Source organism: Peromyscus leucopus, chromosome 4, assembly GCF_004664715.2.
Source record: "Peromyscus leucopus breed LL Stock chromosome 4, UCI_PerLeu_2.1, whole genome shotgun sequence".
Taxonomy (NCBI): domain Eukaryota; kingdom Metazoa; phylum Chordata; class Mammalia; order Rodentia; family Cricetidae; genus Peromyscus; species Peromyscus leucopus.
In genome coordinates, this window is record NC_051066.1 from 88,397,283 (window position 1) to 88,412,829 (window position 15,547).

At 41.2% G+C, this 15,547-nt stretch overlaps 1 protein-coding gene across 1 annotated transcript in view; it reads left to right on the forward strand.

Annotated features, from left to right (window-relative positions):
• The window catches only part of LOC114697497 (formin-1), a 270,035-nt gene that overhangs the window by 141,861 nt on the left and 112,627 nt on the right, over nt 1-15,547 (forward strand). Inside the window, exons 8-11 of the mRNA XM_028875752.2 lie at nt 580-668; nt 6,938-7,067; nt 8,688-8,834; nt 9,985-10,044. Coding sequence (XP_028731585.1) covers nt 580-668; nt 6,938-7,067; nt 8,688-8,834; nt 9,985-10,044 — 426 coding nt within the window. The remainder of the gene's footprint in view (nt 1-579; nt 669-6,937; nt 7,068-8,687; nt 8,835-9,984; nt 10,045-15,547) is intronic.

A 15,547-nucleotide genomic window follows, 5' to 3' on the forward strand; every position in this document is an offset into this window, starting at 1 on the left:
AAGAGTATGTATATGGCCAGTAGAGGAAGTAAGTCTGGACACAACAGGAAATGTTGGGTAACTTATAAAGTATGTTACTAAATGCCTAAGTAAGTGGTGTAAATAACACACCTTTATGAAATTCAGGAAAAAAGAAAGTAGTGACTACAAATAATAGTGTGGAAAGCTATTGAGATAGAAACCATATGAGATAGTTGTTCTGGGAGAAAGAAAGCTAAGGACAGCTTGTCCCACAGCTGCCTACAGAAGACTCAAGCTATCAGCTGTCTTAAGCTGTGTGTCTGGATGTGTGCACTTGTCATGACCATTTGCTTTAGCTAGTAACTGCCAAACTTGAACTTGTATCAGAATGACCTGGAAGGGTTTTCTGGGCCCAACTGTAGAGTTTCTTATGCTTGGGGTGAGGCCCAAGGGATGCCATTGCTGCAGGGTGTGGGATCACAAATGGATTCCTATGGTCTGAGGCTGATTCACTTGACTGTGTATGTGTGCGTGTGCGTGTGCGTGTGCGTGTGCGTGTGTGTGTGTGTGTGTGTGTGTGTGTGTGTGTGATTTGTTTCTTTTCTACTCTCAATGCAGCGAGCCCAAGAGGATGAGTTGACTAAAATAAAAAAGTACTACGAGACATCCAAAGAAGAAGACTTGAAGCTGTTGGACAAACCTGAACAGTAAGGATCCTTGAAATACCTTTGGTTAGTCTGAAAGGAGAGCTATAAACTCCATCTGTCTGCCTCCCAGCTATGAATGTCAAGTCTAAATGGTACAGAGAACTGAGTTACAACAGAGTCATTCTGTGCCCTATTGCATCCAGCAGGATGACTCGGCTGCCGGGAAGGCTGCTGAGATGTGTGCTGTTGGATGCCGTGCGTCTCTCCCCCTGCTTTCACCCTACACCACTCCCCTTTCTTGTTCTAGCAACTTAATTCCTCCTAGACTAAACATTTTAGCCAAAAGGGTAACTGAGGAAGGAAGAAGGCGTTACTACGCTGCCTCAAGTTTTGCTGGTGTGTTAAAAAGATGATAGCAGAGTCACCAACCAAATTCAAACTGGTTTTCTTAAATGTCATGCTCAGTAAATGTATCCTGAATGTGGCAGGTTTTCCACAAACTTCTCCACTTGTGCTGATTAGGTTAGGTTTTTCTTATCCTCCATCTGTGTGGCTTGCTCTTGTTTCCATTAATTCTCTAGAGTGGCCAGCTCTGGTTTGTAGTACCATCTCCCACACATTGAGAACTCAGACCTCTGCTGGATACCTGAGTGTCTTCTTATTGGTTAGACCCTTGAGGTCTGCAAGCCACATGTGAGTTCCTGGGAGTCCCCAGTAAGTTATTTAGGGACTAAGACTGCAAACGTGCTACTGGTTTGGGGCTCATGTGCGTTGAATGCTTCATATTCCATTCAAGCTAGCCTTCTGCAGCCAAGGAGAGGCAGCTACAGAAGGCAAAGAGAAAGCAGAAATTAGATTGAGTGTAACAGGATGCCTACAGGCATCCAAGGTTGTCTTATACTCTGTGCCATGTTTTGATGCCTCAGTTCTCATAGACCCAGAAGAAAGCATCTCTAAATGACTGGTAAGGTAGTTTTTTAGAGATCTGAGGTTTACCCTACATACTGTCAAACCTTGCTGATAACTTATGAACCTTAGATGAGATCCTCTCACATGGAACTATAGCCCAGACTCCTGTCCCTTAAACCTGGTCCATAAAGCCTAAGAATATGTATAGATCAGTTCAGATGAGATTCTACTGTCCTTTTGTCTCATTAACACCAGCCATCAGGCCCACCACCTCCACCGCTGCTGATGCTGCTCACCCAGAAGTCAGATTTACCTACCATGAATTAACTCCTGTTAAATCACTAAGCATCAATGGGGAAGTGACTAGTGGTGAGATATGTAGCCACTGGTAGTATTTGGAGATGATCAGACATATCAAACATTTACGCAGGGTTAGTGTGCCCAGTTGTGTGGTAAAATTGTAAGCCTGGGGTTGGCAAACTTTTCCTGTAAAAGACTAGATAGCATTTTATACTTTGTGGGTTAAAGGATCTCTCAGGGCTCCTCAAGTCAGCCATTGTACTGTCATGGTTCAAAAACAACCATAGATGATAATATGTAAGCAAAGGGACACAGCTGGACCTCGATTTTATTTAGAATTGCCAAGATTTGAATTTTGTATTATTTTACATGTCAAAAATACTTCTATACTTTTTACAATCATTTAAAATATGAAAACCATTCTTAAGGTCACAAGTCACACAAGTAGAAATGGCTGGTTGGGTTTGGTCCATTAGCTCTAATTTGTCCACTCAGTAAAACCTGCCGTAAGTTGAAGGGATGGGGTACAATGAACCACTGATGTGAAATGAACAGTGTGTGTCTGCCAAGAGAGGCATTCCTCTGCCTTTTGTGGTACAACCTCCCAGCATCATTTCTCAGCACTAATTGCCAGGGCATAGAATAATGGTGGCAACTAATTAGCGCACAACTTCTTATCCCCCCCTACCATCACCCATGATCTAGCTAGATAAGCATTTTCCAAGTTTGGAGGGCCATTGTGCTGACTTCCTGAACACTCAGCACTATTACTGGAGGCCACGATGCCTGTCATGTGGGGCTGCTCAGGTGGCAGACAAGGCTCAGGGACTGGCATGGAGAGGTTGAGGTCCCCAGACTCGACTCAAGCACACCTCACCTTTGCTCTCCACGTCTCTGAAGGCAGCTTTTGTCTGACCTATGCCAGAGTCTCGTTCTCTGGCGATTTATTTGCTACTTATTCCCAATGAGTGGACTATAAGCATGTCTTACATACTGGGAAATATGAATCATTGAATTTAGCATTTCAGTTTCTTAAGGGCCGTATGCTGCCCAGTCCTGTAAATCACAGCGTGGAGAGGCTGGCCTCATCACTCACCTCATCAACTCTCCTACACCCCAATGCCAGATTTAGAAAGCCATTTCTCTCAGAGGTGTCATCTGCTTGGGACCTGGCTGTCTGAGAGTCACTCCTTCCAGGGATGTCCCTTCACTCCCTTTATTTCCTGCTTTGAGATTGTTGGTGAGAGAGGGTGTGGCACTCCTGGTAAGACCTGTTGACTGATTAGGCCTCCTATGGTCTATAGTGAGGATACATCATATTAGGACCTTGCACAGGGGTCCAAAACCAGCTGTAGCGTTTTGCTTCCTTGAGTATAGGCTACATTGTGGAATAATACCGTGGATGAGACCCCTGTTGAACACATACCTTAGATCACACCACCAAGGGTTTTGGGGAATGATGAGAGATCACATTAGTCTCTTTTCAAATGCCAGACCACACAGCATCATCCCACCTGTCAGCTGAGTTGCCACTGTGGCTTTAAAACCCACACAGAGTAAAGCCCCAGGCCTTCTGTTGTGGGTACAGGCTGAGCTATAGTCCTTTCCAGGGAAATAAACCACATTGCGTAAGGAAGAAGAGCTCCCTCACTTGTGTGTCTGTCCTTTCTGTTATAAAATCTAGAATAAAACTGTAGATAGAGTAGCCCAAACGGAAATTAGTCCATGAATATCTGTAACTGTGAAGACCTACTCTTCAATATACTGTGCCTGGGGGTCTGTAATGGCTTATTATCCCAGCACTTACCGGTAGGCTATAAAGCACAAGGGAACGGGGGCAGAGTTCATCAGACACTTGGTTCGAGGAGCCTTTGAGATGACCTTTCCTTCTGGCACTTTCCAGGCAAATGAATAAAGAGCAATGGTGCCTTTCCTTGGGCCTTTGCCTGGTTATGTTTGTGTTAAAAGTTTCATACAATCATATATTTTCTTTTCCGATTTTACTTCTCTTGTGATTTATATCTTTAAATTTTACCAAATGTTGCCAAGGCCAACCCCCGCGAGTCATCTTGGCCTCTTCCAGCATCAGGACCAGTCCCTCAGGGCCGTTCTGCTCCACAGCCCCCTTACCCACCTGCCTGTCTCCACCATCACAGGCCCTCTTACCTCCCCCTTGCAATGAAGGTCCCTCCCAGTTCTCCAAGCCTGAAATCTGCTCGTGTTTCCAGGTAGCCATGCCACTGCTGTGGTGATTGTATGAAATAAAAAATTAAAAGTATTATGTCTCTGTCTGAAACCCTCCATTTGTTTAGAAAAAGTACATTTCAGAATACAAAACTCCATTTGCCTTCCCCCAGCTTCCTTCCCGACACCGTCCAGCCTGTCTCAGCTCACTTCTCTAGTCGTCAGCCATGTCATTCACAGCATCATGGGGAGGCTCAGTTGACCAGAAGCCAACATTGCTTCCCCAAGCCTCTCATCACTGATCACACCTTTTCCACACTTCAGTAATTATGGGTGTGTCTTTTTTTTTTTTTTTTTTTTTTTTTTTCGAGACAGGGTTTCTCTGTGTAGCTTTGCGCCTTTCCTGGAACTCGCTTTGGAGACCAGGCTGGCCTCGAACTCACAGAGATACACCTGCCTCTGCCTCCCGAGTGCTGGGATTAAAGGCGGTGTCTTTTTTAATATCAAAAAGGAACCATATGTAAGCCAAATCCCGTACCCAGGCCTTAGGTAGCTGTAAAGGCTTCACATACTTCTGAAGTGACCACGGCTAATGCACTAGAACTCATTAGCAGTGATGGGTTCTATACAAAAGCAAATCTGCCCCTCCATCTGCCATCCCCTCCCAGCTACTTGAGACCTGGGGCCTTAAGATGCTGTGAGACGCTTCCCAGAGCAAGCCCTCATCCTCTGTAAGTTTGTAATCAGACAGCTTTGCAGTTTCACTCTTTTCTTTGTTGAGGAGCCTCTAGTCTTGTTTCTACAAGTGGGTCCTATGGCCCTATTAGTTGTTTTTCCTCCCGAGTTACCTGTTTCCCATCCATGTCCCGGTGGGTGAGCCAAGGCATTGCTCTGTTTGCTCACTCATATGCTATCTATTGTGCCTCCGTTATTGTCTTCATGCTCAGCAGGTCATTTACTTAGTCCAGAGATCAAGGTCCTACACGGGGTCTGAGGAGATGACACAGTGGCTTTGGGGAGGGGAGAAATGCAGGGCACTTTCTGGACTGGCTCGCAGCACCTAAAGGAGTAAACCTTGCCCAGAACTCATCGCAGAACCAAATGCTGCCAGTCCCCAGAGATGGTTCCTGCTCACTGTGAAAACCGGCGACAGCTCTGATGTCACTCATGATAAATGACTCTGGTCAATTCTGTACTGTACTTATGAGGGAACAGTTCAGGAAAGAAAGGCAATTACTCTTTTCCTGTCCCTATGCAACGCTTCTGTATTCTCTTAAATGCAACAGTACGTAGTGTGCTTATAACTGTGACTGCAGGAACAGAACCTAAAGAGAAGGGAGTATTTCCTGAGTCCCCCCTGCTTTGTTTCCAGAGTATTTTAAAAGGCTGGGGCAGGGGGAAATGACAACTAGGACCTGGTCAGAAGAGTTAAGAAAAACAGCTGATAATAAAAAATGTATTAAATCCAAAATCTTTGGAGGTCGGAGTGTTACACAACTATTATCCCAGTACTTGGGAAGCTGAGACGGGGGATTGAAATTTTGAGATAGCCTAAACTGTAAGTAAGCTGTAAGTAAAACCTTGTCTCAGAAACAAGTATACAACAAAAACAAAGAAGAACACTTCATCACCTCCCCCCAAAAACCTGTGGAAGGAACAGAATACAGAGCAAGAAAACAAAACTTAAGGACAGAATGGAGCATAGAAGCAGGGAGGGTGATACAGCCTTATAATTCCAGTAACTGAGGATACTGAGACAGGAGAATAGTGAGTTAGAGGCTGTCCTGGGCTAGGTAGCAAGACTGCCAATAGAAGAAGAAAGTTGACCCCTCCCCGCTTGTCCTCCTCTTCCCTTTGCCCTATCTGCTTCTCCAGCTACTCCAGCTGCTCTAGCTCCTCCAGCTACTCTAGCTCCTCCAGCTCCATCTGCTCCATCTCCTGCTGCTACTCCTCCTCTTTTCCATTTGACACAGAGAGAGTAACAACTGTGGTCATCTACAAAACTATATCTGGTGGGAGACTTCAAATTTTCAAAGTGATGGTATTGTGAATTGACCAAGACTTTCAGAAATAGCTGTTAATAATCATTTCAACTCCAAAATGAAATTAAGGGCTGTTAGTGGATTCTCTCCCTTTCTGAGATCATAGCCAACTGTTTCAACTCATATTACTTTATACCCTTTCCTCTGGTGGTTGGTGGTTGGCCTGAAAAGCAGGTAGCTCTTCCAGCTTCATTTTGCAGAAGACACCAGTGCCCAGTTACTCAGACAGTGAGCTACTGTGTGTAGAGCACTAACGGGTTTTGACTCTTAAGAGCTATTTGGCATACTTTAAAGATTTTAGGCTGTCTACTTTATGAATTTCTGCTTTCTTCTAAGTACTGAGCTGGCTATCAGCTGCACCTACGTGGGTAAATTGACACAAAGAGTAAGCAAATATATGGAAAATGAGATCATTATAGACTGTTACATAATTGAGCAAAAATAATAGCAATCTCACTTCAGTAATATCTTATCACTTGACTATAGACATTTGTCCAAAGTCTCCAGTTTGCTCTACCTACATTGATATACTTTTAGAAAATTCTACATGACACAGAAATTGATTGTGTCATCTTCTCATACAGTAAAGACCAGGACTTTCCATCTGGGTTTAGCCTCTTGTTTGAATCACAGGATAGAGGTAACATTTTCAGAATACTTGCATAAACTTTCTGGTCATCTACATTATTCACCATCATATGAGCTTACTAGACAGAGGCCCTGTTGTCAACAATGGAGCAGATGGAGTTCCTTGAGTCAGCCCAACTGACTCCCTTTATAAACTGAAATCATGATGTAAGGAATGTTCCCCTTGGTCAATCCGGACCAGGCCTCTTTCTTAAGTTTTTCCTATGACTATGCATAAAGCAAAATGATTTGTCTTTATTTTTACAGATTTCTGCATGAGTTAGCCCAGATTCCCAATTTTGCTGAGCGTGCCCAATGCATAATCTTCAGGGCTGTGTTTTCTGAGAGTGTTACTTCCCTACACAGAAAAGTAGAGATTGTCACACGAGCCTCAAAGGTATGTTTGCCATTTAATTTAAAGCCTGCTTTGCCCTTGTTGGTAGGAAATGAGGAAATGAGAGGTGAGGAAGACCCAACATTAGTGATTTATAGAATGAAAGTTGTCTGTATTTTACATTGACTGTTGAAAGGAAATGTGGTGTTTGTCCTGTCCAAGTGTATGGAGGGTAGAGAAGGAAAGAAAAAAGGAGATATGAACTGAAGAAAAAAGGGAAGAGGGAAAAATAATCTTTTTTACAGATTCTAAAAAAAAAAAAAAATTGTCACTACCTCACCATGTACATACTGGCCACCAAAAACTAAAAACAAAATAGTTCGATCCCTGTTCAACTCTTCAAATCACAAAAAGATTTTACTTGAAGTCCATGCAGGCGATCACCTGAAAGATATCTGTCTACATCGTAAAAAGAAAACATCCTGGAGACTTGAAGTAACTGACTGTGATTGTGAGTGACTGACACACACATTCTGTGTCCACCACATTCTGTACAAAGCTCACGTCTAAGCCCCAGCCCTTTCACTTTCCCCCATGTTCTTAAGATCATGATATAAGTGTGTTCCACAAATCCTGTAATACTTCATTGTTTGCCAGAAGGCATGATTTTCCCCCCTGTGACGTATAAAATTTTTTTCAATAAAGAAAGAATAACCATTACCAAACCATGATACCATGATACATGTATTAATAACCTCTGAGAGACCCTGGCAGAAGTCTACCTAGGTCTGAACTTTATTTTTCCTTTTATCCTAAAATAAAAGAAGATAAAGCTGGATTGGCAAGATGACTCAGTGGGTAAGGCACCTGCCACTAAGTCTGATGATCTGAGCTTGATCTTCACTTCAGGGTCTGCGTGGTGGAAAGAAAGAACCAGTTCCTGCAGGTTATCCTCTGACCTCTGGGTCCTTGCATGCTCCCACAGCCACCCCCTCCACACACAAGGAAATAATAATAAAAATAATGTAATAAAAAGATGATAAAGACAATAGTATAAAGAAGAGTTTCTGTTTGAAAGTTTGCTCTTGAAGCAAAGATTAAGAGAGAAAAAAGTAAACAAGATAGAAAGATAAAGAAAATGCTTAGCAGCTTAACATTGTGAAAGTTAATAAATAAGAAGCAAACTTCCAGAGAAGATACATCTTGAAAAAACTTAATATAACCTCCGACCTTAAAGTGCATTATCAAAATTAATTTCAGAGGACTATGCCTATGCTTGCTATTATGTCTACTCTAAGTTTGACTATATTCTTTGTATATAGATCTGTGGTTTCAAAAGAGGTCCTGAAAAGACACCTGACCTCAAAAATTAACTACATTCTCTGTTATTTACCTACAAGTACTTTAAAATACCAAGATCAAGACTGCCTAAAATGAAAAATAAACACAAAGGTCCAGTCCTCATTATTATAACTTTGTTGCATAAGTAGGAAATTGTGGCTGTTTGTGCTCCCCCACCCCCAAGATACCGCTTAGTGAAATGTATCTTACATTTGCCAACTGTCAATACGACTGGTTACTAGCCAGGTTACAGGATTAGGCTACTTTAAGAAGCCTTTGCTGTTGAGCAGACATGACTGCATTTGGTGTTCAGACCATAATAACTTGTATTTGCCGTTGCAGGGCTTGCTGCACATGAAGAGTGTAAAGGACATCTTAGCTCTCATTCTGGCTTTTGGAAATTATATGAACGGAGGGAACAGGACTCGAGGGCAAGCAGATGGATATGGTTTAGAAATCCTACCCAAACTCAAAGACGTCAAAAGTCGGGTATTTATTTACTTTTCATACTGAAGTGTCTACGTGTTAGGGTTATTTTTCTTATGAATCTCTAATTTAAAACAAAGTATTACAGACTGATCCATTTATCTTATCTTTCCTCTAATAGTAATCATTTACCTGAAATTATACATTTTTGTTTCCCCCTTCTGTGCTTTGTTTTGCCTTGGACGTGGTCTTTTATTTCTTTAACATTAGACCTCATTTTCAGTGATAAAATACATCATATGTTAAGACTCTAACAGACATGATTAGACATTGAACTACTATTGCAATACAAGATAAAATAGCATATTGTATTAGTCATAATGCAGAGGCTAAAGTCTGTTTGAATTTAGTACTGACCATTTGTAATTTACTCATTCTTGAGTGGCAGACACTGTTGAGCCTAGTATTTGAATTATTCTTTTGCCCACAACAATTGGGGCTGGAGTCTCCTGTCAACTCCCTGAGCCTGATTATCATTTGGCTCCACACCCCTGCGGAGCCACCTTTTTAGAAACAACCAGCCCATATCTGGGCGTCCCATGGGGGCAGGGGGAGAGCAGAGAAGGGAAATACACAGGCAAATTAGAACTAGACCCCTGTGAACAGGACACAAAGGCTGCCTTGTGGGAGGGCCCGCTCCCCCTGGCCTTCCAGGGTCATAAAGTGGCATGGCTTTCCTTTTAAGCTGGCCCTGATTGTTTTTCACGCCATTAAGAGCACACATTTTCTGAGAAGTAGGAAGGGAGGGATGGTTTTCTCTTCTAGTCCACAGCTCCCTTTAGCGTTTCCCACCCCCTCCTGTCTTGGCAACATGCCAGGAAATATGGGGTAATGATTTTTGTTTGTTTGTATATTTGTCTTAGCCGGAACCTCGAAGGTCTCCTGAATTACCTATTTTGTTTGAGTTTTGAGTTTTCCTCCAGCAAAAAAAAAAAAAAAAAAAAAAGTGGTGTAGTGTCATTTCTCTTTATAGCTGGCATTAAAAAAATGAATGAAATTAGGAGGAGGAAGGAAAATCTGGTCATCATGTAACAGAAATAGGACTCAGTCTCACAAATGGTAAGCATAGTGAGCTGGGTTTTCAGTTCTCACCTGAGAAACATTCAGGGTCTCCTGTGAATGGCTGTCATTTGAATTTCTCTTTTAAACCTAGGACAATGGGATGAACCTGGTGGACTATGTCGTGAAGTATTATCTGCGGTACTATGATCAGGTAGGAAATGAGAAAAACGGCATCAGGGAAACAAACCGGTGTCCGGAAGGTTTCAACTCTAATGAATCCTTAGCATTCAGGAACTGCATTCTGGCTACATGGAGGGATAGCTTTCCTCCAGTCCCACTTTGTGTCTGAAAGCTCCCCAGTGAAGATAAAAAGTACACCTGGGTTTTAGAAAAGGAAGTGTAAGAAAGACAGGAGGCCACTGAGTCTCAGTCTGCCAGCTTCAGATAGATCCCTCATTGCCTTGTGACAGATGATGGGGTTTGCTGAACTCTAGATGCATTCAGGAGTTGGTTAGAGTTGAAACTGAATTCTGAGCTACTGCTCAACATTGAGGAAATCAAAACACTGTAATATTCTTCTTTTTAAAGACATTTAGTTACTTATTCATATTTTATGTGTATGTGTGTTTGCCTGTGTGAGTTTATATGTGCCACATGTATGCAATAGTCTGCAGAGGCCAGAAGAGGATTCAAATCCCCTGTAACTGGAATTGCAGCAATTGGGAGCTGCCACACTGATGCTGGGAAACAGCAAGAACGATGTAAGAACAGTTAGCTCCTTTAACTGTTGAGCTAGCTCCCCAGCCTAGTTATTTTTATTAGTTTGTTTGGGCGACAAGATCTTACCAAGTATCCTGGACTAGCCTGAAACTCACTATGTGGACCAGGCTGGACTTGAACTCACTCTGCCTCCTCTGCCTCCTAAGTGCTGGATTTAAAGCCTTGTGTACCACATCTACTTTAATTACCAAAATTCTACAAATAGTACCTCTGGGAACAAGTTAGAGGCATTAAATTTGAGAACAAAACAGAACAAGAACATGCTCTCTGCTTAGAATATATTTCAATTGGAATTGAGCACTTCTTTACGTATATACCTGAGCACAATTTTCTTTATTCCTTCTTTTTGAACTAAGAACTGAAAGACCTCACTTTGAGGGGAAAGGATGACTGTTCATTGGTTGTTGAAATTGATACAAAAAGACAAAAATCTCAAAGTAGAGAGGACTCCCCCCCACACAAGGGGTCAAGACCCACAGGTTGAGAACTACTGTTCTAGGCCACCTCACAGTCTTATATTTGCGTTTCCAATACAACTTTTATACTCAAAACAGAAATAGATCTCTACTTCAAGTGAATCAAGACCTAAGACTCTGATGTTCACAGATTAGAACTATCTATGTCTCAAACTTTTTTTAAAAGAAGATTTATTTTTATTTTACATGTATGAGGTTTGCCTGCCTGTATATACATATACCACATATATGACTGGTGGAAGCCAGAAAATGGCATCAGCATTGGATCATCTGGATCTAGAGTTGCAGGCTGTTGTGAGCTGCTATATGTGTGCTGACAAATGAATCCAGGTCCTCTGCAAGAACAGCAAATGCTCTTAATCATGGGACCATCTCTCAAGCCTTTTACATTTCTATTATTATTCCTCTCAAGAAATAACACATTTGGAGGTCTTAGGGAGAAAACTCCCCATGATGTTATTAACATTTATTGTGGATTTATTCAGGGAATTGCAGACCCTTATAAAGAAATTACATGATTTTATATAAAGAAAGACCACAGTATTGATCAACAGGTATACCAAGAAATGTTCAGCATCACTAATCAATAGTCACAGCCACAATGAGATATCCCAACATACCCATTAGGACAATCACTGTAGAAATAAAAGGATATTGCCATGTTAGGGGCTACTTAGAAACCTTGACCATGGTTTCTGAGAATGTAAAATGGTTTCTGAGGTGTTGTGTAAATCAAATTTTGGAATTAAAACTAAAACATGGTCCAGCAATCCTCCAGGAGACACCTTTGCTTAATTTGTACATATATGCTTAGTGAGCTAAAAAGATTTCAGCCTTCCTATATCAAAAACTCTAGAAATATGCATAAGTTTTCTAGGAATTTAACTGAAGACTTGCATTACTATTCTGCTTATGATAATTAAAATAGCAAAAAACTTGAATTTTTTTGTAGGTATCCAATGCTTAACAATTTAGTCAAATGAATCATGTTAGAATTATCAAATGAAATAACAGACTGCTGTGGAAAGTCAGTAGAGCTTGAGACTCTTAATCTCAGGGTCATGGTTCAAGCCCCATGTTGGGCACCAATTGTTGTTAACTGTTTTTATTATCTACAGTAGTTGCCCCTTAAGCAATGGCTTCAACCACAAGGACAGCAGCCTGAGGGGATAATGTTCCCTTCTCCCTTTGCTGGTGTCTTCCAAAAGTCCCAGTGTCCTTGTCTCAGCCCCCACTTAAAAAACCCTTGCTATACATGGTTCCTTTTTACCACTTCCTGTCAGCTATTTGCTGACTCAGCCTCCTGTTTACAGGTTAATTTTATTTAATCAAACACATCTTTGAATTGTTAACAAAAGCAATAGGAAAAAAATGCAACAGACTTTAAAATAATATTCCCCAACAGAAAGTGTTTAGGACACAATGTAGTGGCCCTGGAAAATAATCTGTCCACTTTTAAATTATATATATATGCATCAAATAAGGTGGTATGGTGGCATATGCCTTCAATCACAGCAGGGAGGCAGAGGCAGATGGGCCTCTTAATTCAAGGCCAGTTTGTATACATAGTGAGTTCCAGAACAGCCAGGAGTACACAGAGAAACCTTGTCTCAAAAAACCAAGAAAAATTATGTGCACGTGTTTTGAAGTTATAAATGCATATATACACACATATTTAAAATAGGTAGATATAAATGTAACACAAACTCAGAGAAAACCTGGAATGATATATAGTAATACATTTCATTATTTGAGGATGTTAGAGTTATGATACTTTTTAAGTTTTTCAATTATTAAGCATAATTAATGTGCATCTGCAAAAATTAAAACTATATTAAAACAATCATTCAATCCAGTGTTTCATGTTTCCCCCCTTACATAAGTGTTTGCTCACATCCTGATCCTTAAAGGAAATCTTTGAAGCTCTCTCCTTGGAAACCTGGGTGAAGATTCTGTGCAGGTCTCCAACAATCTCTTTTGCTTCTTCTGTGAATAGTGTACAAGTTATCAATGATCTTGACATTGTTCCTTGAGAGCCAGAATTCGCTGTTAACTGTTTAGTGTCTATCAGGGAGACGTCCCTGGTCTAATAAGCATTAACTATATTATATAATATAAATATCATCAAAAGTGGAATAAATTGGCCAATGTAAAGAACTAGATGTAAGAACATAATTTTGTTTTTCTGGAGTGAGGAAGATATGTTGAGCTTCAGGAAATTTAGCAGCAGAAGGCACATCGGAGCATACTCCAAGTTCTGACAGCAAGTACCCACAGGCTAGAATTACCCTGAGGAGTCTTGGCAGGTGACATTTATAACCCTAGATCCCCAAGGGCAGATACCTCTAGCCAGTCAATTGTTCCGTAGAAAGGTTGAGATTAGTCCATGGAATATGGTTGTTAGTGAGAACAAGATGCGCTGGAATTGATGTTGTGGAGGAAAATGTGATCAGAACAGTTGCAGGTAGGGAATGAGCCCCATCCACATTTGTGTGGTGTCCTCCCAGTGTGCACCGAAGAACACATTGCACTCAAAGGGGAGTTGTGTGATTTATGAAGCTCTTTGCCCTTGGGCAAAAGTGATGACTTTTGTGGTCAGTGATGATGAGCAGGAACCTGAGGAAAGGTGAGCCCTTTCAGCTTCCTGCTGCTTCTGCCCGGCATTGGGTGCAAGTCTAGGTCTGTGGAGCTTGAAAAAAAATCATTTAGGGACAATGCCTTGTCAACTCCCAGTACTTTGACTGGATCCTACCAGACTGATTCATCACCAGCATTTTCTCTTTTTCTACCTCATGAAAAAAAAAAAAAATGAAGCCATGGTAGAGTTGGACACAAAGCTTATAAAGTGTTATACTAGAATTCCTCCAATGTGGGTCCCATGGTGCTTTGTAGGGCATGCTTTAGATGGATTTTCGCTTTGCATTCAGATTTGATATTCACAATGTACAAGTTGTTTTTAAAGTAGAAAAATAAGTATAGGGAGATGGGTGGCTTAAGTACTGATAAAATGAGGAGACCTACCTTCCCCAAGCCTACAAAGAATCTGAAAGATTTAGAGCAGTGCTTCTCAATCTTCCTAATGCTGAGACCCTTTAAGACACTTCCTCATGTTGTGGTAACCCCAACCAGAAAATTATTTTTGCTGCTACTTCATAACTATAATTTTGCTACTGTTATGAATTATAATATAAATATCAATGTTTTTCAATGTTCTTAGGCAACCCCTATAAAAGGGTCATTTGATCCCCAAAGGGGTCAAGACCCACCAGTAGAGAACCACTGACTTAGAGGAAGGGGAAGGGTCCAGGTTCTGAAACTATAGGAAAATATAGTCATAAACTACATGTCTAGTACTGTGGAGTGGTGAGCTCTAAGCAAGACTTCTCTATCACATTGCATGCACAAGACCTGGGCAAGATCAAAATAGCCAAAATCCCAATGTGAATGTAGAGAGGTTCAAAAAGTCAAACCCTTTACCTACAGGACTCTAGAAATTGATGGCTGCTCCAAGAGAGTCATTTTTCTTCAGGGATGACGCCACTGAGAACCTACCCATGCTCTAGTAGATGATCCTGTACTCCTTTGCATACAGACAGTACTAAGTGGACTCAATACTCTTAAGAAAGAGCATGAAAAGTTGGAAGAGAAAAGTAGTTGTAGGGGAAAAGGGAAGAATTTGAAGAGCGTAGGAATGGGGAATAGATTTGACCAAAACACACCTTATACATGTATGAAGGTATTAAACCTACATATTATTAAAATATTTAGTTATCTCATGATAAACTTGCATACTTCTTTCACAAAGCAGTATTTCATAAACTGTCTGTAGTGGTGCCAACAACCAAAACCATTTACTGATATGTCAGATACGATATACTATTTCAAGAAGAGAGAGTCCCTGCCATTGAGGTATTTATAGTCTAGTATGTCAGACATACAATCTAATGGTTAAAAAAATATACTAAAATTAATAGCAGTAAGTGCCATGGCAAATAGGCTCAGACACTCTTGAATAACACTGAAAAACACCCAGGTTTGGAGAGGTCCTGGAAATCTTTGAGGAAGTAATGTTTGTGTTAAGACTTAAAAGACAAGTATGAACAAGGAGCTATGAGGAGAATCTAGGGAAATGGTAAAGAACAGCTTTGTGGACAAGGGTCTAGAGGCAAGAAACTGGCTTGCTCTTTTGTTTCATGAAAGCTTGGGCGTATAGCACTTGATGTTGGGGGAAGGTCAGTCTAAGGCTGGTGCTGTAGACACGGGCCGGATCATAAAGTGCCTTGTAAAGCACTTTCAGCATTTGGAATTAGTCCTAATGGCACTAGGAAAGATGGAATGTGAGGAAAGCTGGCAAAGGAGCCTGTGCACAGAGAGAAACAACCGAAGACTAAGATATGCAAGATAGCAGCTTACATTAAACAACTCAGGAGAAAGCAGCCTAGCTGTGGAGGATATTTA